This window comes from Diceros bicornis, chromosome 9, assembly GCF_020826845.1.
Source record: "Diceros bicornis minor isolate mBicDic1 chromosome 9, mDicBic1.mat.cur, whole genome shotgun sequence".
In the NCBI taxonomy this organism is placed as follows: domain Eukaryota; kingdom Metazoa; phylum Chordata; class Mammalia; order Perissodactyla; family Rhinocerotidae; genus Diceros; species Diceros bicornis.
Genome location: NC_080748.1, coordinates 2,543,073 through 2,568,846, shown reverse-complemented (window position 1 = coordinate 2,568,846; position 25,774 = coordinate 2,543,073). Strand labels below are relative to the sequence as shown.

Genomic DNA, 25,774 nt, shown 5'->3' with positions numbered 1-25,774 from the left:
GGGACCGTTGATAAAAGTCTGGTTGGGGCCCCATTTTATTTTGGGCTTGGTTTTGGGCCCGGCTAGGCTATCTGTCCAGGGATGTATGGATATGCAAAATGTGGTATATACATAAAATGGCATATTATTCATCCTTAACAAAGGAAGGAAAGTCTAAGATATGGCACACCGTGGATGAACCTTCAGGATATTACTCTAAATGAAATAAGCCAGTCACAAAAATACAACCTTGTGTGATTTCCCTTCTATGAGGTTGCTGAAATCGCTAGATTCAGAGAGACAGAAAGTAGAATGGTGTTTGCCAGGGGCTGGGAGGAGGAGAAATGGGGGGTTATTCATGAATGGGTATAGAGTTTCAGTTTTGTAGGATGAAAAGACTTCTAAAGATGGATCGTGGTGATGATTGCACAGCAATATTAATGTCTTCAATACACTTAAAACATACTTAATGTATCTATGGGGCCTGATGACTTGTCCTGGCTGAGCACACGCTTGTGCTGTTGCACATCTTACCCCTCACTGTGCAGTTGGGAAACTAGCCCAGAAAGAGGCAAGTACTAGCCCAGACCACAGGAGGTAGTCCGAGTCCCAAAGACTAGACAGAGCTCCAGCTTCCTTGGCCAAGGCTCCGCCCCTTCCCTCAGGTCTCCTTTGGCAATGAGAAGCATTAAGATCTTAGAGGATTGCTGCCCACCCCTCTCCATATGAGGTCATTTTCCTCTCCTCATCATAGCATGTGCATAGGCACCCCCACTCACACTGAATTCTCATGTGGGGGCCATGGAAGTGCAGTCAAGAAAGAGCTGACCCAGAGGAAGTGACAAGAGGCAGGAGGGAGAGAGATGGGAGGCAGCTCTCCCAGGGGACCATGGCATTCGTTCTCCTAGATACATGCCCAGAGATGGGCAGAGGAATCTCTAAGGTTCCTAGGTTTCTGCCTATCTGTCTGTTCCAGACCCATCCTTGGCCCAGCCTGGCGAGCACAGGACTGGGATCCTGCAGTCCACCTCTGTGGGCACCCAGAACTGTGATGAGTCCATCCTCCCCTTGTGTAGGCATTGGGAACAGGAGAGAATACCTCAGTGAGGGTCCTCCTGTATAAAATGGAGTGCATCCAGCAGGTGACTCCAAGTGTTCCATGCACTTGCAATGTGTCTGTTGGACTAGGTTCTCTGTTGATGACCTACTGTGCTCTGAAATGTTGAGAAGATGCTTTCCACCCACTTGAGATCATTTAGAACTGAGGAGGCATGGGGGCATGGGTGGATGAGAACTGGGGATAAGGAAGAAGATGCCAGAGCACTGGACCCCAAGTCTAGAGATGAGGGAGAAAACCAGTTCTTGTTGGATCCTCGGGGTCCTCATCTGGAGGCAGGGGGGAGTCATTGTCCTGGTTGAGGTTGGATGCCTCAGGAATGAAGAAGACACCTGGTGGGGGACAGCAAGATGGGGGGATATGTAGGCTCCCAAGATTCACCCCACTCTCTCGAAGCCGACAGGTCCTGCTCCTTTACCTCTGGGACCCTGGAGAGCCTCTGCCTTGAGGACATCTGAAGAATGATTCCTTTCTGTTTGGTGGAGTTTTGGTGAGGGCTGCAGTGCTAGTGCTGGCCACCAGGGGGCGGGAAGCCTCTTGTGTCAGTGGTGGCAAGTTAGATTTTGTTTTTATTTTTTTCAGTTGTATTGAGATATACTTGATATACAGCACTATGCGAGTTAACATTGCTGTGTGGTACATTTGAAAGTTGCTAAGAAAGTAGATCCTAAAACTTCTCATCACCAGGAAAAAATCTTTTATGTTTGCTTGGTGATTGATGTTAACTAAACTTATTTTGGTAACCATTACATAATATACATATACATCAAGGCCTTTCCTTCTCCTGTAAACCTGGAACTTACACGGTGTCCACTGAACTTTTCTTGACCTCCTGGAGCAGAGAAGAGTCAAGCAGAGGTCTTTCTGGCTGTCCCTCTGCCTCAGAAACAACTTGTACCTCCTATTTCTAGTGTTCATCTCCACAATCACAGTTGGTCAGAAGCAGGGGGCGGGGTGCAAGATCTTCCCATGTACTCATTCAGCAGCTGTGCACTCAGCACTCACCCTGTGCCAGGTGCCCTGGTGGGCCAAAGTGCAGGATGAAAATGACCAAGTGGTCCCTGCCTGCCAGGAGCTCACAGCCTAGAGGGGAAATGGACAAAAGCAAAAACAGGAGCAAGAAAAGAGCAAGTGCTGTAGAGAAACACAGCAGGGGGCCGTGAGGGAGGGCTGGGCATCACTGGGTAGGAGGGTCTGAAAGGCCTCACTGGGGTGACTTTTTCTGGGACCAGAATGACAAGAGGGGGCCAACCCTTCAGGGGTCTGGGAGCAGTGTGTCACGGGGATGACACCACTGGTCCTGAGTCTCACAGGTAGAAGTGAGTTTGGCCAGAGGAGGTTAGAAATGTGGCCAGTGCAGCTGGAGGGAGGCTGGGAGGAGAGAACAGGAGCTGGGGTGGAAGGTAGGGCCAGGGCCTGGTAGGCTGTGTCAGTTACCTTTCCCTCTCTAACTTCATTGCCCCTAACCTTGCATTTCAAAACTACAAATGTTGACTATCTCACAATTTGTGTGGATCAGCAATCAGGCACGTTTCAGCTTGGTGCCTCTGCCTCAGTGAGTTGAACAGGTTGGTGCTGTGGCCTCAACTGAGGCTCAACTGGGGGAGGACTAGCCCCAAAGGTCACTCTCAGCCTTCAGGGTTCAGTTTGGACTGAGAGTCTAAGTTTCTTTCTGTCTGTTGGCCTGGGCACTCCCGTGCTTCTCTCCTCTATAGGCCTCCACATTGGGCAGTCCCAAAACACTGGTATTTGATTCCTCAGCTACAGGGATTCGACAGAGAGAGAGAGAGAGAGAGATGGAGCATGAAAGACGGAGTAAGAGGAAGTGAGAGACTTGTGTTGTTAAAATTTAGACAAGACATCAGATCACTTTGGCTGTTATTATGTTCAGAAGCCAGTTACTAACTACTTAGTGGTTCCACGGGGATGGCTATACCATGGGTGGGGCTTACTGGGTACCACTGTGGAGGCTGCCCACCTCATAGGCCAAGATGAGGCACTTGGGTCTCATTCTCCATAAAACAGGAAACAATTGAATGGTTTAATGCCACAGGGTGGCAGTATCTAAATTTCCATTAGTTTCAACCCCCTCATGATGCTGACCTGAAAATGAGGCCAAGTTGGAAGTGACTGTTCCAATATAAAATTGCTAGAACACAGGCCTGTTTTGAGTGGTGTTCTGTGCTACCTGTCACCCCTTCTTGTTATTCTTCCATCTCTAATTTTGTGCCTTAGGTACATGTGACACCAGCCCACAGGGATAATAGATATTATCTCATATACACCAGCTGAGGTCCCTAGGAAGTAGATTCTAGCCTGATCCCCCTGGTGTAGGTTTGGAGACTGGGGAGGACCTGAGAGGCACAGGGACTATCCCAGGATGAAGAACTGGTAAGTTAAAGGAAATCTGCATTCATCTCTGTCTCCTCAAAGCAAGGACCTGAGTTAGGTTTCTAGGGAACTGGGGCTAGGGCTGTGTAGGCTCCTTGTGTACAGTTCAGGAAGTGACATGAGAGAAGAGGGTGAGCAGCCCGGGCTCAGGGGGCAGCTCTGGAGAAATCTGATTGAGGTAAGGGGTCCAGGTATAGGAATCTTGAAAAATGACCCCATCTCCTTGGTCCTAGGCCTCAACAGATCTTTGAACTCTGGTAACAAGGCACCCACAGTCCCCCATCCAGCTCACTTGACGGGAGACAGTCAAGAGGCAGAAATGTTTTGTTGTTGTATCCCAACTTTTGCAGGATCTGGGCTCAAAAAAGCCCAGAAATAGAATCTTTTTGATTGTTGCCTACATTGGCTCAGCCCTCATCCCTGACACCTCTGGGTGTCTGACAGGAGGCAGTGAAGGGTAACATGGGCAGCCCAGGAAAGGTTAGTGCAGATCAGGACACAACGGTGATCCCACCTGATCAACCCCAAAATCCAGGCCCCTCATCGTGTGTTTGTGTGTGTTTGTGTGTCTGTGTGGTGTGGGGAAGGCAGGGTATGTGGGGCAGGCCATTCCTGGGCAGGAGCTGGTTGTTAGGTGTCGGAAGCCTGTGGGTCTGTGACGTTCGTACCCAGGTCATGGCTGGCAGCATGAGAAGGTGAGCTGCTCAACTCGTATGTTATTGAGCCCTAGAGGTTTCATCTCCTTCCCTTCCTGACCAGAGTTCTTTGCCAGGATGCCCTCTGTGCCTGAACTGAGGAGCAGACTTTCTCTTGGGGGTTGACCACAGTGGCAGTGTGCAGGCAGCCCCTGATTCCCTCTGGCCCAGCTCCCAGGCAGTCTTTGCAGAACTCCACTCAGGAGGTCATCGAGTAGCTGCCCAATGGTTTCAACTCCACCAACTCACTAGACAAGGGGCAGGTGCATGAGGCCACCCACACCATCCAGTGCTGCTCTGAGATGAGAGCAGGAGCAGAGGGCCTCCACACTCAGGACCTTGAGATGATGGGGTTGGACCAGAACTAGGGTGGGACCAGTCAGGGGCTGTCTCTTTTTCAAGCTAAAGGGGATGTACATGCAGGTAACCTTGCCTGGTTCAGAGCTGAGCTGCTGTGACCCTCTTTCCTTTGACTGGTGTGAGCTTCTGGAGGCCAATGAGGCAGAGCCAGAGGGTAAGGGGGACTGCAGGCTGGCTATTCCTGGAAAGGAAGTGGGATCTTTCCTGTATTTAGAAGGACACATGGAAAGTCAGCTATGTGAGTGAACCTTTCTCTTTATCCCGCTCCAGTGCCAGTTGCAGAGCTCCAGCCAGCAGCAGAAGCAGAGCAGTGGGCAGTGGTGGAGGTAGAGCTGGCTCCAGCTTCCTTGACACCACCCTCTCTAGCACTGGAGCCAGTGTCCCCTCCACCAGCAGTGTTGGAGCTGGAGCAAGGGCCGACATCGGCTGCAGCAGGAGTGGAAGCTGCTGAGCTGGAGTCACCTGGACCATCATTTCTAGTGGGAAGTCCATCTCCACCTGTGGCTAAGAAGCATGAGAAGAAGCCCAACCTACGGCCTTCCCTCCTAAGCTGGTGGTGGAGCAGTTGACCGTGATGGATGCGGTGAGCAGCTGGGCTTTCAGGGCGGGTGGGGTAGGCCTTCCCTCTGCCATCATTGCCCCAGACCTCATCCAGTCTCCTATGATCTGGGCCCAAATCCTGGCTCCACCCCTTACCAACCATACGACCTGGGCAACTTTCTGAACCCCCAAACATTTGCTGTCCACCTACAGACTGTAGAGGTGGACACTAACAGGACCTGCTGCACAGAGTGGCTGTGCCGGCTCCATGAGGTAGAAGAGACGGAAGGGTGAGCAGGGTCTGGCCCATCAGTGGGGGAGGGGAACTCACTGTGTGCAGCCAGGTCCCTGGTGGCCCAACCTTCTGCTCAGGAGGCCCAACAGCCTCAGGACTTATTAGACACCTGATGTGTACTTCACTATGAGGGAGACAGACAAAGCCCGTGGTTGTAGCTACCACAGGGGAATGTGCATCAGAATGGGGAGTGGGACCAGAGGGGGGATCAGGTTGTTGGAAGATGCTCCCTTGGGATGAGCCAAGCTGAGCCACCATCTGGAGCTTGGAGTTAGCCAGGACGGGCTGGATGCAAATGCCCCTCTCCCTTCCCTGCCAGTATTGGGTCCTGGGTCATCCTCTGCTGGGTGCCTGCAGTGACAGAGAAGAAAAGCCAGGGACTCTAACAAGGCTCAGGCCACATCATGAGCTTCCTGAGCTCCAGCTTTAAATTGTGACCCCTGTGTGGGACTTTGTGGGCTGTGGACACAGAGCTAGGGTGTGGCAATGCTGGGTGACACTCCCCCTGTTCCCCAGGAGCCTTTCCAGAAGGTGGTGCCCTCTCAGTGTCTGGGCTCCACCTGGGGCAAGAGGAACAAGCCCGGCAATGAGCACCTGGCACACACCGTCCAGGCCAATATCGACCACTTCAGAAGGGTGGCCAACCTCGTCATCACCACCTGCCTTGGGGTCCCGAGCATGATGGCCCAGGACAGGGTGAGGGTGGTGGAGCGCTGGATCCAGGTGGCCCAGGTGTGCTGTGGGAGGCCCAGTGGAGCCCCTCTCTGGAGCCTTAGGAACTGCCTCCATCTTTATCAGCTCCCAGGATTGCAGTGTGTGGTCTAAGCCCCTGCAAGTCCCTAGATCCTTCCTGCCAGGAGCACGTTGACCTTGACTCCAGGTCCCAGTGTGGGGATGCTCACTTCCTACCTGGCTCCCTCCTTGGGTTGAGCTAAAATCCTCCTCCTTGTGAGTGTTACTCTTTGGGTCCTAAATGTGCCCTTCTGGGGCTCCCTGTACATCTGTCTAATCCAGGAGGGGAGATTTAAATAGAAGGGGACTGAAGCTAGAGCAAGCAGGGCTCCAGTACCCCACCTCACAGCTTATTCTCTTCCCTTCCCCAGGAGTGCGAGATCCTGAAGAACTTCTCCTCGCCCCGCACTGTCATCTCTTCTCTGCAGAAAACATCCATATGCCACCTGAAGAACACATGGAGGAAGTTTCCTGGTGGGTAGTGCCCCTCTCCATAGGAGAACCAGGGTGGATGGGGGATCTCCTGAATGTCTGCCATTGGCCCCTCAGTCAGCTGGGAACTCCTGGGAGGCAGCAAATGATGGGGACAGGGCCTGGGCCTCAGTGGTGGGTCTCTAAGTCTCCCGGTGTCCTTAGTGCAGCAATTCTGCTTCAGGACTCGGTTTCCCTAAATGCCAGGTACTGGGTTGAGCCACATTGGAGATTTTCAAGTGTTTATAGCAACAGAACTCTATGCCCAGTTGAAACTCAAAGTGGTCAAAAGAGAGCTGCTTTGTATAGCAGGCGAATGGAGACCCCAGTGACCAACAGGAGAGCCCCCTCCCAGTCCCACGAGACCTTAGCGCTCAGAGGAGCCCAGTGAGAGCACTCCTCCAGGCAGTTTGAATCTCTCAGGTTGTCAAAGAAAAGGATATGCACTTAGACCCCTCACATTATCCCTAAATTTATCCTTCCCTCTTTCCCTTCCTCTCAGGGAGAGCTCTGAAAAATTTAAAGAGAGCTATAGCCAAGACGAGTCCTTGAACAGAGAACTGATGACCAAGGTAGAGTGGAGGCTGGGGGTCTGGAAAGAAAGCAGGGGCCAGGGGGGGAGGGGGACTGAGCAAGCTGTGGTTTTGATAATTTCTCACTTGAACTTTCTCTGAAACATTCTTGTTTATCTTGTCCAGGTTAACAAGCAGAGGGATCTGTTCTGCCCATGGGCAGGTGGGGTGCCATTTGTGGGCAGGAGGCCTTGGTCATGGGACACAGTGGTGTTGGCTGGGCTGTTCCAGGACGAGTTGCCGAGCTGGCGCCATCAGCAGGTCTCTGGCTTCCACTCACGTCCATCCTGCTGGATGTAGCTTCTTCCAGGCTGTTGGGTGGTTGGGTGGGTTTATCCCTCAGCCTAAACCTGTCCTCAGGAAGCCAGGCCCCTGCTGCTCCTTCTATCTTCACCATGTCTCCAAGGGGAGGGCACACTGCCTACCCCAGGGACGGGCACAACAGGGGATTCCCCTGGCACAGGAGGACAAACAGGCTGCTCATCCTTGGATCTGAACAACTGACCAGAGACAGATGTGTGTGCATTGTGGGACTCCCCACTGGACCCCTAGAGCAGTCACTTGAGTCAACCACAGGAGTCTCACCTGAGTGCCTGGTTGGCAATGATATAGGCCCCAGGTGGCTTATGAGTAGCGTCTAGGCAACTGATGGATTCTTAGTGGATCCTGCTGAAAGGACGTTAAGAGCTTCATGTAAACGGGGAAGCAAAGCATCCTGTCACCCCCTTCCCTGTTGATCAGAGGTGGCACCTTGTGGGTCCAGTTCCTGAGTGGATAAAGAAAGAGTTCAGTGCAGGCGAATATCCTGAGTTGTTCTTTGGGGAGGAGAAGGGTTTGGCATTGCCTCTGTCCGGCATGGGGGAGAGACACTCCAGGGGACTGGGGCAGGCAGGAGCCACTCAACAACCAGACTCCCAAGACACCCCATCCTCTCGATCCACGGCTCGGCCCAGGGCCAAGCTTTGAGAGCTCAGGGGACAAGACTGTTGTCAGTGGTGGGGCTGGGGGTTAGGCAAGGATGTTGGAACAGGGCCTCTGGCTGAGAGGGGCAAGCGGCCTCTCCTCTGTTGGCCCCTCAGCAACTCACTGCCCCTGTTTGGTCCTCTGTCTCCCCATCAGGGAAATGGAGGTATGGTGATTGTGTGGTGATTGTGTGGTGCAGGCCTCACAGGGTGGTAATGAGGTAAGAGGGAGGAAAGGAATGTGGGAGCTTTCTGCCTGCTCCACCTGGAGGGGTGAGGGCCAGAACAATGATGACAGTCATGCGACAGTGAGTCCTCAGGAGAACCTGTGAGGTAGCTGGAGTTCTCACACTTTCCAGATGAGGAAACAGGCTCGGGGAGGCCAGGCCAAAAGCCCGAGCTCACACCCAGAGTGAGAGTTGGAGCTGGGCTTGTTCTGGAATCACAAGACCTTGCAGGGTGGAGTGGCATTGGTGCCAGTTCACTCGAGTCAGATGTTCAGGGTCAGAGGCCAGTGGTGCTCAAGAGAAATGGGGTGAGGGGAGTATGGTCTCGCTGACACTGTCCTCGACTCTGGCAGGAGGGGCCCTCCACGTTTGCCCCCCGGAGGGCAACCCCCAGAGAGTGCAGGAGAAGCAGCAGCAGCAGCAGGTGAGTGTGCCTGTGGAGGAGGGGCTCTGCCCTCCCAGCCGGAGGCCTCAAATCAAGAGAGGAGGTCCCTTCCTCCTGGTGCCACAGTGTCTGAATCCCCCAGTAGAAGTGACCAGGAGGGGGGCCTGGAAGAGCTGGTGTAGGATGGATTTTTTGTGGTGAGGGCCAGGGACCACATACCCTGTGATTTGCCAGAAGCCGGCCCTGGGAGGTGAGGAGGAGGAGTGTGGTGTTCTTGGGGTGTGAAGGGAGGAAGAATTGAGGGGAGGCTGCTAAGGGTCCTAGGCTGCTCCCCATGGGAACCCTGGGGTGGGCCAGGAGGCTGAGGGTGAGGACTTTTCAGGGGAGGGTCTGCAGGGGTCCGACTTGAGAGCAAGGGCTCATCCCACCCGCACCCCGATGTCACAGGGTGTTGTCCCCTATCTTGGCACTTTCCTCGGTGAACTGCTGATGCTGCACCTGGCGATGGGTGATTATCTCGAAGTGGATAAATCTGAGGACCAAGCAGGAAGGACCAGGATCCTGAGCCTGGGGATGCGTGAGCCCCCGCACTGAGCTCTGAGCTCTCAGCACTTGGCACATCTCCTCTCGTGAGAGCCTCACAGACGCCCCTGGGAGCTGGGGCATCAGGCCCATCTTAGGGATGAGTGAACAGAGGCTCCGCCTGAGACATCCATTCTCGTTCCTCAGGCTGGGGAAGCTCAGAGCTGCCTGATGGCACAGCTGCGTGAGGTTTTATCTGAGCTGGACTCTGCCTGTCCCTCCCATGCTGCCCGTGGAGGGAGAGAGCAGTCGCCCCCCCCCAAGTCAGGCAGCACATAAGTGGCTGAGCAGTCCCCTCTGCCTGAGGCCTCAGCCTCCAAGTCTGTCATCAGAGAGGGTTGTGCTGCCAGGTCCCTCAGCCTCCCCCCATGTCCTACTAGTCTGGAGCCCAGAGCCCATCCTAGGTCCAAGTCCTGTTTTCTCTGCATGCCCCGCCCCCTCTGGGGACCTGGCAGTAGTGCCACATGAGAAGGGCAGGGCATAGGGGGCTAGTCAGGCTAGGGGGCTCTGTCTGATGGACTCTGGCTGTCTGCCTTCCAGGGGAATGAGATCAACCTTGAGAAGAGGACTGAGGAGCAGCTGTGGCACTCCTTGCAGGGGAGGGGAAGGAGGTGGAAATCAGAGACCCTCTGGGGAGAACAGTTTCTGGCTCCACCCCTTGTATCTTACATTGAGTGGAAGATTTTGGTAGAAGTCGAGACCCATCCAGTTGGCGCGTGGGTTGAAGGGAGGATGGCATCAAGGAAAACTTCTTGGAGGAGGGGCTGATTATTCCCATTCTGAGAACAGGTAGAGCCTGGATGGAACTGGAGGGAAGGAGCGTTCCCAGGACTGGTCCCCTGCCCCACTCCTCACCCCCCACAAGGCCCCTGCAACATCCCCCAACCAGGCCCTGTCTGCATCCTCTCCTTCCCTCTGGTCCCAAGAACACCGAGTCATGAGGGAGATCCTGCTGCTCCAGGTCGCTGCAAAGAATTATAAAAAGACCCCAAGGAGTGATTTGGGGCCTGGTTCCAGGACATGGAGCTGCTCAACGAGAATGAGTGAGGCCGGGCAGGAGTTGGGTGAGGGCAGGGGTGGATTCTCCCTGTTGGCCAGTCCAGAGAGCCTGTCTCCGTGGCCCCCTGGTCAGCCCCAGGCCTTATGGCATGGCAACCTCTGGGACACCCAGACTCCAGCTGCTGAGGTTTCTTTTGACCAAATTTTAGGAGCTTTTAGTTTTCCAGTTGAATCTCTGGAATTGCATCAGCTCTAAGTGGGGAAACCAATGTAAAAAGATCAAAACGTGCATGTGGAGAGGACAAGGCCCGAGGAAGATCATTTGAAAATGGACTAAAGGCAGGCAGGACTTTCCCTCCTGAGACCCCTCTAGGGGCTCCATGTTCACCCCTGACCTAGATTTGAATTCTGCTGGGATCCTTGTACAGGCCTCTGAATTCCTTTTCCTGCTTGATTTGTATCCAGGAGGAACGATTTCTGATGCAGCTTTTAAGGCTACTGCTGGGCCTTGTTACATAAACATGACTGCTCCCTGTGAACTAGGATTTTCAGCACCCCTGCCTTCCTTATGCAATTCCATTTAGGACAGAATTTCCCTAGAAAGCCCCCAGATTCCTCCCTGGCTTGGCCTGATGGATCCCGAGTGAGCTCTACTTTGCCAGGATAAGGGACCATAATCCTGGCCAGTAATTGACCCCACATTGTCCCTTGCTGTCCAAGGTGAATTCTGAGCTCGTGTCCTTCTGAGGTCCAAGGTCTTGGGCAATCCTCCAGTTTACACACTCAGTGTTGGTGTTCTGAACTCGTCCAAATGGCATAATTGGGCCCAAGTCATTAAAGTGTGTCACTCCTGGGTGGCTGTGTTTTTTTCCCCAGTCTTGTGCTGTGGTTACATTACAACCAGCTGCTGGGGTGTGAACCCTGTTTGGAGCTTTGAAAGATGAGGCATGACAGGGGTGTTGGGAGGTCCAGCGGGGAATGCCACGGAACTGATGATCCATGGTCGTGCATGAACACAGCCTTACCAATTAAAATACTGAAATGTTCCCATCTGGTGGTGAATAGACACTGCTCTGAGCTCACACCAAGAACCCGACCCATGACTAACAGCTTTCAAAGGGTTACCAAGTGGCATTTTGAACCTCTTTCCTTGGGAACACCCTGTAAGACGAGGGCCAGATGAATCGCTTGGCACTTGTGTGTTATCGCCTCCTTTCTGATGGCTGCAAGTGTCACCCAGACACACAGGCTGGACTCTGCCAGGGAAGCCTTCTCAGGACAGCCAGAAGCGGATGATGAATACTGGTTCCCGGCATCCCAGGCCCTTCCTGACACAGCACAGCCACCCAGGAAAGTGATTTGGTAATGGAAAGACTGGGAAGGCCGTACTTTCCCTCCAAAGAGAAAGAGAAGTGCCAACAGTGAAAGCTTGATCCCTCAAATAGACAATTAAATCCCAACAAGCAGTGGGTTCTTGTCAGATTACTGATGCTGAAAAGGCCTCTTTTGATAATAGCACGATCCCCCAGCTGCCATGTCCATCTTCATGAATCAAATTTCCAACACATATGGATCTAAAAAACTGAGGGAAATCTGGTATTTCCTTAGATGTAACACTGAATTAGCATGCAACAAAGAACATAAAAATGGAGACCTAGAAGTAAATACCTAATTTGAGTACATAGATATCAAAGGGCTTTTGAAACAATATTTTGGAATCTATTGGAATATTACACAAAAAGAATAATCCACTTTTAGTACGTTTTACTGTGACTGTGAGGGGAAAAACTGAATCATCCCCTTGACGTTGGTAACTCGCTGCTGACTTGAAAGTAAAAATAAATGATGTACGTAGTAAAAGAAAATGAGAGAACAGCATGAAAAAAGATCTTTCTCTCCTCACCTGAAACTCAACCTCTCACCTCAGAAAGAAACCGCTGTCTATATTTTCTATGTCACACAGCAGAGTTTAATAAAAGAAACGTATTGGTATGTTTTAAAGTTTCAAGAGCTCAAAGCAAGGAAACATTAGGGACGCAACCATGAGACCTCACTGAGGTGCCTGCTCCATTTCATCTGCTGTCAGGACGTCCTTCTTGGCCCCTCGTTTTCTCTGCCTCGCTAGCAAGTCTGTCCGCCATCAGTGCTACCACCAGTCTCTCTCCTGTGCTCTTCACTGCCCTTTCCTCTTTCCTGATACCTTCCACAGTCACCAGAAATTGTTGGCAGTGGAACTGTGGAATGCCCAGATCAGCTCCTGGAATCATCTCTGCCAAATCTGAAGACCCGCAGGAGTGGGCATGGGACCTGGAGTGCAGACCACCTGCGAGCACACCTGGCAGGGATTCACCTGTGTGACTAGGTGCAAGTTTTTGCAACGCTTTGGCAAGATTGAAAGGACTTACCAGTAGTCCTGCACTGCTGCAGGCCTGGAGTCCTCGCGGTCTCTCGGGCCAGCAGACCTGGTGGGGCTGGTCCAAGGTGTCCTCCCAGAGACCCGTCACTGCTAGGATGGGATGGGATTCTAGTAACCGGCCCCTTGACTATGTCACTGGGCATCCTAAAAGGGATGGAGATGCTTAAACCAGGCTTTGGTTTGGACTGGTTCCCACAGTCACGCTGCTTCCTCTGTGAAGACATGACTATCCTTCTTTTCCTCTTACCCTACAAAAATAAATCATGATATTGGGTCAAATGACAAAGGATGCCTGCCATTTTAGGACAATTATCCTGGCTGTTTTGTACTTCCACCCTGCCTCTATCCTCTGGGGATCTGACCTGTGTCCTGGGATGTCATCAGGCAGATTTGCATCTAGAACAGAAAGCTCCAGGTCAAAACTCAAGGCTACTCCAGATCATTTCTCTCCCTCCATCCTGTTAACACCCCCTCCTTGTTTGAGTGTGTTTCTATTCCTTTCTTGTCCTTGTCACTCTCAACTGTACAAGTCCTGGCACTCCATCTCAGGACAGTGGGTCCCCAATCTTTTACTAAATCCCAAATCCCACCATTTCTGTGTTTTCTGACTACTCATTTGCTTAATCCATTGACCACTCGGTGTTCATAGAAGTGAAATCAATAGTGACATTGTCAACCAGCCCTTGTTAGCGACTTACTCCCACATCCCAGATGTTCACATAATCCAAATGGTTATGTTCAAAGTAAATAATTCAGAAAACATATTCACTTACCACAAATTCCTGATATCTAATACTTTTATTCAAACACTCATACAGTGGATACCTGTGCCTCAAGATAAGAAGTAATGCCAGATCACCGATCCTCACCTTAATTTCCTCCTACCCCTATCAATCCTGGATTCCATGGACTATGATCTCAATAATTTCCTTGGAATAATAAAAAATTCCTTACCACTTAGTTATGTTGTAAACCTCCAAACCCAGAAGATCCCGATTATCTGCCATGCCGCAGCTACTGCTGGTCTTATAACAAGCTGAAGAAAAAGCACGAAACATGATCTTTTGGTACCACTGTAAATACAAAACCATCTGCATCAACTGGGAAGCACTCATAATGCCTGAAAATTTTGTTCTCTTTTTTTGTGTTGGGTCAATAACAAAAAGAAAAATCAATTAAAAAGTGGACACGGGGGCTGGCCCCATGGCTTAGCGGTTAAGTGCGCACGCTCTGCTACTGGTGGCCCGGGTTCGGATGCCGGGCGCGCACCAACGCACCGCTTCTCTGGCCATGCTGAGGCCGCGTCCCACATACAGCAACTAGAAGGATGTGCAGCTATGACATACAACTATCTACTGGGGCTTTGGGGGAAAAATAAATAAATAAATAAAATTAAAGGCAAAAAAAAAATTGGCAAAGGACCAGAATAGACTTTTTCCAATGAAGACATACTAGTGGCCAATAGGTGTATGAAAAGGTGTTTGGCATCACTAATCAGGGAATGCAAATCAAAACCACAATGAGCTATCACTTCACACCTGTTAAGATGGAGATTATCAAAACAACTAAAGGTGGCAAATGTTGGTGAGGATGTGGAGAAAAGAAACCCTTGTGGGAATGTAAACTAGTACAGCCATTATGGAAAACAGTATGGAGATTCCTCCAAAAATGAAAACTAGCACATGATCCAACAATCCCACTTCTAGTATATACCCACAGGAATTGAAATCAGGGTCTCAGCGAGATACCTGCACTCTAATGTTCATTGCAGCTAATTTACAATAGCTAAGACACGGAAGTAACCTAAATGTCACTGATGGATGAAAGGATAAAGAAATGGAATATTAGTCAACCTTGAAAAAAGAAGCAACTCCTGCCATTTTTGACGACATGGGTGGACCTGGAAGACATTAGGCTAAGTGAAATAAGGCAGACAGAGAAAGGCAAATACTCACTTATATGTGGAAACTAAAATAGTTAAACTCATACAAGCAGAGGTTAGAATAGTGGTTACCAGGGGTTGGGAGGATGGAGAATTTGGGAGCTGATGGTCAAAGGATACAAAGTTTTAGTTATCAAGATAAATAAGTTCTGGAGATGTAGGCTACGACATAGTGCCTACAGGTAACAAGACTGTATTGCATACATCACATTTGCTAATAGAGTAGATATTAAGAGATCTTACCACAGAATAATAGTAATAAAGGAGGTGAGAGAAAACTTTGGGAGGTGATGGATATGTTTGTGGCCTTGATGGTGGTGACAGTCTCAAGGGTGTATACTTATGTCCTAATTCATCAAGCTGTGTATGGAAAAGTATGACATCATCGTTGATTCTTCTGCATCTTGAAATACGCCGTGTCCTCATCACATGAGAAAATTTTGTAACTATATATGGGGACAGATGTTAACTGGGCTTATTGTGCTGATCATTTCGACATATACTCAAACATTGAATCATTAAATTGTACCCCTGAAACTAATATAATGTTGTATGTCAACTTTACCTCAATTAAAAAAACACAACAGACAAAATGATTTGAATATTGTAAAGGAGTTCAGTGAATCCTTGAAACTGCCCCACTCCTATATGGGAGTTACAGGAAGCAGAGAGGATGAAGGAAGATGGAAGAAAGTTGTACAAAAGAGTATTCAAATTAAAATCATTTGAGTTGCTATCAGCTCCTTGTGGCAGAGTTGTGTGAGCCCTGATCTTCTTTCACATTTATCCTGGAAAAGCATACTTTCAGATCCAACCCATAAGAGTTCATCATTTGCTCTAATACGAAAATCTCAACTTAATAAATAAAACCAAAACCATCCCTTATGTATGAATAAAGTTAGTGAACTTTACAGAGAAAAGAGCATATTTGCACAATCTCAATAAAGGAAACAGAAGAACTGAATGATGATCGAGTCTCAGTCAAGCTTATCTTTGAAAGCCAGTGAAGCCAGGATATCTTTTCAAGGATGTGTGTAGAGCTGTCAGCCTTGGAAGATAGAAATAGTGGCCTCCTCTAGAGCAAAGGACAGGCTTGCTTACTGCCCAATATAATAGAAATAACACCCCTCCCTGGGGCAAAGGTCAGCAGACTTCCTGCCCATTATCAAAGATTTGAGTTCCTTAAGCTCTGAGTTCTTGCAACCCTCTGCATGTCACCTGGCCCACTGTGTATCACCCTGTAGGAAGTGGGATTTAGTGAACTGGTGCAAATGTTGATACTCTGGCCACTAGTATTGTTGTGTCATTAAGTCCTTTGTCTCTGACCCATGGGTCTAGTTTCTTTTGCCAGCATCTATAAGACCATGGTAAGCTGACTTATTAGCTTGCAGATAAGGTAAAATATCATACCTTTCACGGTTCCTGACAAGCCCTTAATGTAACTAGTACTCTTAGGAACAGAGAGCTATCCAGAACAATATGTATGAATATTCTTCATCGAAGACTTCATGCAACCAAAACTTTAATAAGTCTCTCTGATCTCTTTTATTTCTACCCCAAGTAGAAGGAGAGGCACCAAACTATTACAGACCTAGGGCTTGTGCAAGCCACCTGGAGACCTAGTGATCAGAAACTTCCCATGGGGAGCAAAGACAGATGGGCATATTTCCAAAATGGACACATATGCCTCCTTATCATCCAAAAGACAGTACATTATCTTAATTTATGATGATTTCATTCACTAAAATCTTGTGATGGGCCAAAGATGCACATCTAAGAAGAGTGAGACACATGGCAGTTGTAAGCAGATTAACACATTTGGTGAATATCAAACACTGAACTAAACAGTGTTCTAATCTATTATAAGGTACAACAAATTTAATTAGGTCAATTAAATGATCTTTAATGGTATGCCTGATTATTACTCTGCAATAATAAACAAGAAACTCATGTAAATAACTATAATTGGTCTTACTTTAAAATATAATAGTCAAGACTGTTTGAGATAAGCTGGAGAGAAGGAAGGGGAGAAATAGATAAAAGTTAGCTGCTCTGAAGCCACTCTCAAGACCCCTGGATCTACATGTAATCCAGGAGATCGAGGCAGATGGCTGTGTGCCTAGATCCTCCTGCACTGTGCTTCTCAGGGATGTCACGGAGTTGAAGCAGCTTCCTAAATCATGTTTACACGTCCATGTGTACAATACCCCTGACCATGGGGAAGAAACACCATTCAATCATCCTTTACACCCCTCTAATTAACAATTAGATTTCAGAATCATTGTATCATTACATGATAATTTATTCTTCAAACCTGTAGGATGCCAAGCTAAAAGAAAATCAAATTTCAATGGCTTCTTTTCTTTGAAGGACCAAGATGTTCTTTCACACTTGGAATCCGGATTAGAGGATAAATCCATCAAATCAATGGAAACAAGTTATGAAATGGACAGAGGGATATTTCATTCATATATACACAGTTTGTACTGTGGCAAAAATAGAGTTATATTTTAAAAAATTAGAATTTCTTGAAATTTTAGAGATTTTAAAGACTTTGTTCTGCTTATACTCCCTTTGGTTTACCAAATCAAACTCACTCTTTAATGGGCATTTCTAGCATTGAGTGCTAATAACAGCAGCTTTTTTAAATTCTTATTTTTCCCAGGTCAAACACCAAGGGTAGAGGTCATCAAAAGATCAAGTCTAATCTACATACGGGTGTGGCAGCCTTAACTATGGATGTTCAAGCCAGACATTGCCAGAAGAACTACATCTCTTCACCCATAGGTGAGTTTTTACTAGTAATCACAGAAACTTAGGGATATCAAAGGAAATTTTTTATTAAGAACCCAAGTTATAGATTCCTCTCTTAGGTTCATTACTTTGAATTTTTGACTCAAATCATATATATCGATTGGACCATGTTCAATTCTATGATCTTTAGAAGATGCAACCTACAGCTGAAGAGAAACAGATACAACACCAATATCTTATCCTCTCTGAAGCCAAACTGAGAGCCCCTGGAGTGAGAAGTTTCCAAGAAAAGAAAAAGTCATCCATCTTCGGAAGAGAGACAGTAGAGGTTAGCCAAACATTCAACTTTAAATTGTTAACATGACTTGTTAGAATGTGATGGAGCACACCTTCTAAATTTCATGATTTTTCTCCAGAATATTGAGATGGATGACCTTGAAGTCCAGTTTCCCCATAAATGTATTTATTCCATGATAAAATTAATTTCCCTATAATTACCATGAAAATGTTACGTCATAGTCTCTGACTAAAAGGAAACAAAGCAAATTGAGCAGTTGAATAACAGTGTAATTAATTCCATACAAGGATCTTTACTGCAGCGTTATGTATAATAGTGAAACTGGATGTAATCCCATTTCTATCAAAGAAGAAGTAAACAGATTATGGTATTCCTGTTCTTTGGAATACCTCTAAAACATCTAAAATGGTAAGTTAGAATGATGTGCACTGATAAGGGGAGACGTCTATGATATATGATTTGGGAAACAGCAAATTGCAAAACGACGTAGTTATATAATTTATGTTAAAATACTTTATGTGTATTTATAAATTCATAGGAAATTTCCAGAAGAATAAACCCCACCCTGTTAACAATAGTGGCTTCTGAGTAGGGGAGTGAGTTTCAGGGAAGGGGATGAAAGGGGTGGGTTTCACTTTATATAGATCTGTGTACTTTGACTTTTTTTACAATATGTATTTCTTTCATAATTAGAAAAATGAGTGATGTAACCATTTGGTGCAGGGCAACAGTATTATGTTCACCAGTCTCTGTACTGTATGTTACTGCACAGCACGGACTGTAGGAGAAAGCCCAGAGGAGCAATGAAGACAAAGAAGACATGACACCTGCAAAAAGTCAGTGGAGTATTTCTACGTAACAAACCTTCCAGGTGAGTGACGGTCAGTATCTTCCACTGATCCAGCTCTCACAATAAACCTAGAACATGCCCAAGGTAAGCTGGAGGACTACGCCCCACTAGTCCATTCCCTGCCCAGGGCCTGTTTGTGCAGGGTGACTGCCATCAAGCAGACAATGGACTCAGGATGGAGCATGTGCCTTTGGGGAGGCTGGTAGAGAGGGACAAAGTGGAACACCAGCTAAGTGCACACACCTGAGAGGTGGAGTTCCAGGAGGAGACTCAAAATGTACCAAGAAACTGCGTGAAGGGAGCTACTCGACCTCTCTGAGCCTCAGTGTCCCCCCCTGTAAAATGGGGATGACAGGCCTACTTCACAGACCTGTTGGGGAAGATACATAAAAGTGCCTGTGACAGCCAGTGTCCATATTATTAACAAAGCCGTCTCCGACTTCAGAATAATCAATGAAAAGAATAATGTTGATGAGACCAAAGACGAGATGCTCAGCTTCATAACAGCCCCAGCAGCATGAGAGTGAGAGGAGCTCCGAGTAAGCAAGGTTCTTCACAGCTCCACTAGAGAGGATGAACATGGGCTACACCAGGATAAGTGGCTGTTGTACAGTGACTCGTGTAGTGAGGGTGGGTCCCTAAAGACACTGAAATCCAGTTACACACAGTGGCTCCTAGGAAACAACTAAAAGCAATCAACGCAGCAGATAGGAATAGGAAGGGGGCGAGCAGAGGAGGGTCAGAGCCACAAAATCTGAAGGAAGACACTGAACCACGATGAGTTCCCAGCTCTGTCAACAGCTGCTGTGGTGGCACCAGGAGATCAAACGTCTGAGACAGCCATTGTGGGGACTGCTGGGAGCAGAGTGTTCACTGCGGCCACACCCCAACAGCAGTACATCGGAGCACACACACCCTGAGACTTTCCTCTCCATTAATCCTTGTTTAAAGATGATGAGGGCCGGCCCCGTGGCTTAGCAGTTAAGTGCATGCGCTCTGCTGCTGGCGGCCTGGGTTCAGATCCTGGGCGCGCACCAATATGCTGCTTCTCCGGCCATGCTGAGGCCGCGTCCCACGTACAACAACTAGAAGGATATGCAGCTATGACATACAACTATCCACTGGGGCTTTGGGGGGAAAAAATAAATAAATAAAATCTAAAAAAAAAAAAAAAAGACTTAAAAAAAAATAAGATGATCAATATCCTCATGTTACAATGTCTCTTTCCAACCCTTGTGGACGAGTGTAATCAGAACCCCCTGAAGAAGGCACAGGCCAGAATAGGATGGAACACTGGGGCCTGGGGGAGTCGCACTGCACCTGACCACACAGACTATCACCCGGGCCTATTGAACACAAGAGAAGAACCCAAGGATGTGGTCTAATGAGAATTCCCCATCTTGCCACATTCAGAGACACTACAGAGTTTCTCTTCCATTCTTTACAAAAATGTTAAAGAATTCATGTGTCATTAATTCATAAAGGGGCAAATTCTTGACAAAGTGACAGGGTCTAGATTCCATGACCAGGTTTTTCAGATGTTTTGATAATATCCCACATTCTGGAATCAGAAATGTAACCTATTGGGATGTGTAATATAAACAAGGACTTTTTTTCATGTAGATCAACGCCCAGATTTTTAGAGATGACATAAATCATGAAAGCTGCTAACCATTCTTCCACAAGTTTCAATAAGACTTTTAAGTTAATTTACCAATCTCAGGAAAAAAGAATTTGGCAATTCAAGTTTTTTGTTTCTGCATTCAAACGTACAGTACAGGCAAGAGAATGAGCAGAAAAAAATTAACAAGAAGGTCTTGTGCCTGCCCGGTGGCTTAGCGGTTAAGTGTGCGTGCTCTGCTATTGGTGGCCCAGGTTCGGATCCCGGGCACACATTGATGCACTGCTTGTCCGGCCATGCTGAGGCCACGTCCCACATACAACAACTAGAAGGATGTGCAACTATGACATACAACTATCTACTGAGGCTTTGGGGAAAAAAAAGGAGGAGGATTGGCAATAGATGTTAGCTCAGAGCCGGTCTTCCTCAGCAAAAAGAGGAGGATTAGCATAGATGTTAACTCAGGGCTGATCTTCCTCACAAAACAAAAGAAAAAAACAAGGTCTTGGTTGCATTTCATCTTTTGCAAATAAGCAGGATATTTTATGCTCTGTTCCTTTCAATACTCTAAACAATTTTTATAGAATATGGTACATCTGATTATCCCTAGGCGTGTTTATCCTGGAAACTTGCCGGAATCCAAAGCAGAGATGTTAAAGCTGATGGGTTTCAAATGCTGCCCAAGTGCTGTCTACCTTGAACATCCCTCTCCCAAAGATGGACCACCAGTCTCTTCCTGAGGGATCAGAGTCATCACCCGTGTCCCTGAGAGACTGGCCACTCAGGCCTGAGCTGAGATTAGGCTATCAATCTAAATGGCAAAATGCTTAAGCTATTCTCATCTTAAGGATGCTGTTTCAGAGGCCCCTGCACTGGAATGGGTTGGTGAAAATGTTCTACTAGATACTTGCCTGGGAATTGGGTTGTTCTCCTCTGCCCTTGGCGGATCCTGGGGAAACCAATGATTAACCTCACGGATGCCTCAACTTCCACTTCTGTGAAAAAGGCAAGCAACAGCCACTGTTACCACCCTGCAAAGCTCTCAAGTTGTGCTTGCAAGAGGGGACACAGGGCGAATTTCTCCGAAAAGCTAATGAAATGATGGCACTTTGGCTGGAGAAGGCAGATGGCAGCAGGCAGAGGAAAGTTTCTGGGATGTCAAACCAGTTCCCATAAGCACTTTAGAGAAGCACCTGGCACTGGACTAGGTAGGAGGCTGTGGAAATACCCACAGATATGCAGGTGGGAGGAGGAATCAAGCAACGGACGGAGGCGATGTGGAATAAACATGAGTCCGGCTTCAATTTTGGACAAAAGCAGTTGCATGATGCAGGCCCGCGGCTGCCAATGCAGTCGCTACACCCTCCTAACACCTTGGTCCCTCTCATCCTGTCACATCCCTCTGAGACTCAGTCCCCGTGGAGCAGGTGCAGGACCACAGGGCAGAGCACACCTCCTTGCTCTTCCCCTCAGGGCTAGGCACCGCCCCGTGCCCAGAGCATCCAGGGAGTTGTAGTCCTGTAGTCCTGCAAGCTCCCAGCCTGGAGCGGTTGAGAGACAAAAGCTCCCAGCATGCAGAGCTAGGGGCCCCAACTCCCTCCTTGTCCCTCCACCCCTGGGCCCCACTCCTCTCCTTGTCCACCCCACCCTCTATCATGCCTCTTCTCTCTACCACGCCCACCCTCCATGCCCTGCCCAACGCCTGGAGTATGCGCAGTGTGGTTGGGCTGCATCCCTTGAGGCCGGGACTCAGGTAGGGGTAGGGCTCACCAGCCTGGCTGTTGCTGAGGATGCTTGCAGCCCTCGTGGAAGCTCCCTGGCCAGTACTTGAAATGTAAATTCAATATCTAAAATGGAAATACCGGGTGACTGGGATCCTGGAATTTGCCTTTTCAAGGCCACTTGTCCTACTATCCCCTCCATCCCTCCAGGCTGCCATGATCCTCCCTTTGGACTCCATGGTCAGGGTCATTGAAGAGATCCTCCCTTTGGACCCCGCCTGCCTGAAGGGCCTATACCTTGGTCAGGCATCTTAGAAGGACTGCTGTGAGCCATGTCATAAAAAGGAGAAAACATCACAGTGGACAGCCCCAATTCCTGCATATACAGATGGGAAAATTAGGTGCACTGGTAAGTGACTCCTAAGCCGCTTCAGGGGACCACACGCAAGCCCCTTCTCCGACGCTGCACACAGGCCTTGTTCACTGGACTTCCTTGGCCTCATTAACACAGGCAACAGCACTGAAACTTCCCGTTGTTCCTTCCCACAATGTCAGGGAAGTTTGTGTAGGAAGGTAATTGCAATTTCTGCTCTACTATAGGGCTGGCTCCTTGGGAACCAGTTTTAATATCTCTTTTTAAATATACCCACAGAATCACAAAATAATTAAACAAAATAATTTGTTGCTCTTGGGGGTTATAGCGATAATTCTCTTGAGTCGTTTTTCCATTTAGCTTCTCTGATTGACTCCAAATACTACAGCACCACACCCTTCTAGACTGGTGGATGTGCAGCTCCACTTCTTTGCAAGGAGGACACGCAATAGCAGAATATCCATGGCCCAACTTTCTGGAGCATCAGTATTACTACAAGATTTGGAAGAAGCTAAGTTAGGTCATTTCCAGGGTAAGGAATTAAAAACTTAAAACTAAGATGAGGTGGGAAAGTCATATACCGTTAATAGTTGTCAGTAATCTGTGCCTGAAATGTCAGACTTTCTCTGAGAAAGAACTCTGAGACTCTACTTCCCATTGTTTTAAATAGGAAAAATTAGAAGACATAGCAAATCTATCGAAAAATCCTACCAATTTCCTAAGTCACGTTATGGCACCTACACATAAGTTATGAACATCATTGCTCCTCGTTTTCTTCCTCATTCAACCCAGTCCCACAGGTCTTGAGTGCATGCTGTGATCACTGCACTGTGCTAGATGTCAAGGCCTTGGTGAGCATCATTGTGGGGGTGGACGTTGATGGAAAAAGATTGCATCATAAAAATTCAAAGCCATGCCACTTGCCAAATTGAGGCAAAAATGGAAAGATCTAGGATGCCAAGGAAGGGTGAGGGCTTGGGAGTATTAAAATCCATCTGATGATGTCATGAGTGAACGTGTTCCACTTTAAAACAAAACACTGCTGTTGTTCTCAGATATTGAGTTAGTATCTTTGTGCAAATATGCAGGATTTAAAGTGTTTATTGATGTATAATATGCATACAGAAATATATGCAGAGGTCATCCGTGTAAACCTTAAATAATTATTACAAAGTGAACACACTTGTGTGACCAAGAACTAGCACCAGCTTCATTCAGGCCCCGACAATCCCTTTCTCCCCCCTTCCTCCCCAAAGGTAACCAATATCTTACCAGCAAACACTGTATATCGAGTTTGTCTTCTTATACAAGTGTTTTATTACAGGAAAATTTAAACAATATACAAAATAAACAAAATAGCATAGTAGGCCCATCACCCAGCTTCAACAACTACTAATCATCTGCATTTTATGTTTTATCCAGACTCCATCCCATTCTCACCTCACTGTATTATTCTTTTAGTCCTTTTTGTATGTGTTGGGGGGTAAGATGTACACACACTGAAAGGCACAAATCTCAATCGTACAGTTTTGGCAAATAAACATGCCCATATAACCTTCACTCCTTTAAGAATAAAGTATTTCCATCACTCCCAGAAAACTCTTTCCTGTTCCTTCCCAGGCAATTTTTTCCTTCCCCCGAGGCAACCACTGTTCTGGTTTTTTCACCATAGGTTCATCTTGGCAGAAATCAGCCCACGTGTATTGTTTTCTGTCCAGCTTGCCTCCCTCGGCACGAGGTAGATGAGACTCACCCAGCACGTGTGTGTCAGCATTTGCTCCTCAGCACGGCTGAGGGCGTTCTGCTCTGTGGATGCCCCAAAGTGGGCTCGTCTTCCTCCTGGGGATGTGCAGGTCATCTCCTGTGAACATTCTTGTACAAACACTTTTTGTATGCTGTTTAATTCCTTTATTAACATTTAAGTGACACACCTTTGCAGTTTTTAGTGGTTGATCCAGATTACAATATGCATCTTTAACATATCACAGCTGTCCTAGACTTAATAGTGCACCAGTTTAAGCAACGTAAAATATGGAAGCCTTGCTACAGAACAGTTCCATTTACCTCTGTCTGTCCTTTGTGCTATGTTGTGATAAATTTTACATTTACCCATGTTATAAATCCCACAATACAGTGTTATGATTTTTCTTTAAATAGTCATAGGTCTTTTAAAGAAGTTAAGAGAAAAATGTTTAGTATTGGGAGGGAAATGTTTTGAGGATCTGCAAATGTACTGTTTCTTCTCTAAGTTTCACTCACAGTTTTTGCATTCATCAGTCAGTCTTGCCTACAGTAATTATTACTGTGGTGTTCTAGTGACGATTTGCTATTTCATGCTATCTAGCAGCGTTTATTATTTGGAATTATGTGAGGAATATTCCCCCCCTCCCTCTCCCTGCTTTCTACCTGTCTTTCTCTCTTTCTCTCATTCTTCCCCCCCCCTTTTTTTCTTTCTTCCTTTCTTATTTAATCTTCCTTATATCAGTACAGACTCATGGATATTTATTTTATTCTCTGGGTAATAATCCAATGCTACCATTATTTATTTTGTTGCTCCCAGTTTTCCAGCTTGAGCCATTGGGAAGTCTTTAAGATTGATTCCTTTTGACACATCTCATCATTTTCTGTGTTTTTTTGAAAGCACTTTCCTACTTTCTGGCAATACAAGAAGCTCCAGGCTCATATTGTATTTCCCCTCCCCAGATCTAGAATTAGCCAGTTCTCCAAGAAAACCTGGTTCTTTTTATTGGAGAATGATATTTAGAAACCAAAATCTGGGAGCTAGGTGTGCCCATTGATACTAGGGTGTCACTGCTTCTAGACCCTCTCAGCAGAGCTTGGAAATGTATGAATGAATATAAACTCAGGTATACACATCTACCTATCGATATATCAATCAATCTATCTATCTATCTGGATAGATATATTAAAAGAGTCATGGATTCATATTGATACTTCCAACTCCAATCCAGCACCACAGAGTTTATTCCAGCATTCTCCTTTTGTTTATTTGTAACTTCTTTCACCAACAGTGAGAAACTTAACTCCAGTTATCTACAATATATTTACTAATGTGTCAAGTAGTTTCAGAATCGCTAATCCATACTCTTATGAAAAACAAATTTACCACCTAGAGTACAGTGTTTCTGTACAGTACTTTAGTTTTACAGTATCCCATCAAAACACTGTCTTCCAAAGTTATTTAGGTCAGGACCTTTCATCCCCACCCCTTCTGTGTGGTTATGTCACATGCTTGTAATACAGTGAGGTTCATTTGTCACTGCATTCCATCTGAGTTCCCCAGCATCCTGATTGATTTTTAAAATTTGCAGAGTAAAATTCACTCTATGTGGTGTACAGTTCTATGGGTTTTGACAACTTTATGGTCATGTATCCACGTCCACGGTACCACACAGAGCTGTTTCTTTCACTCTCAAAATTCTCTCATACTGTCTCTTTGTAGTCAACCCCTTCCCCCATTCCATCCCTTGG

At 47.3% G+C, this 25,774-nt stretch overlaps 1 protein-coding gene and 1 long non-coding RNA gene across 21 annotated transcripts in view; both read left to right on the top strand.

Annotated features, from left to right (window-relative positions):
• The window catches only part of LOC131410026 (ral guanine nucleotide dissociation stimulator-like), a 192,741-nt gene extending 173,518 nt beyond the window's left edge, over positions 1-19,223 (top strand). For 4 of the 20 annotated variants that reach the window (XR_009221112.1, XR_009221110.1, XR_009221111.1 and 1 more), the window contains 3 exons: positions 17,331-17,452; positions 17,610-17,747; positions 18,490-19,221. Coding sequence is in view for 8 of the 20 variants with exons in the window: in XM_058547747.1 (XP_058403730.1) it covers positions 5,864-6,109; positions 6,481-6,583; positions 8,695-8,765; positions 9,849-10,076 (648 nt within the window). In the remaining 12 variants the exon portion in view is untranslated. Of the gene's footprint in view, positions 1-3,605; positions 5,126-5,511; positions 6,110-6,480; positions 6,584-7,082; positions 7,153-7,278; positions 8,336-8,694; positions 8,766-9,173; positions 10,352-10,772; positions 10,903-17,330; positions 17,453-17,609; positions 17,748-18,489 lie in introns of those variants that run through there. The other 16 variants (XR_009221104.1, XR_009221105.1, XR_009221107.1 and 13 more) reach the window with 16 other exon arrangements.
• Positions 1-25,774, top strand: part of LOC131410035 (uncharacterized) — a 136,472-nt gene that overhangs the window by 20,003 nt on the left and 90,695 nt on the right. The gene's annotated exons all lie outside the window — the stretch shown is intronic.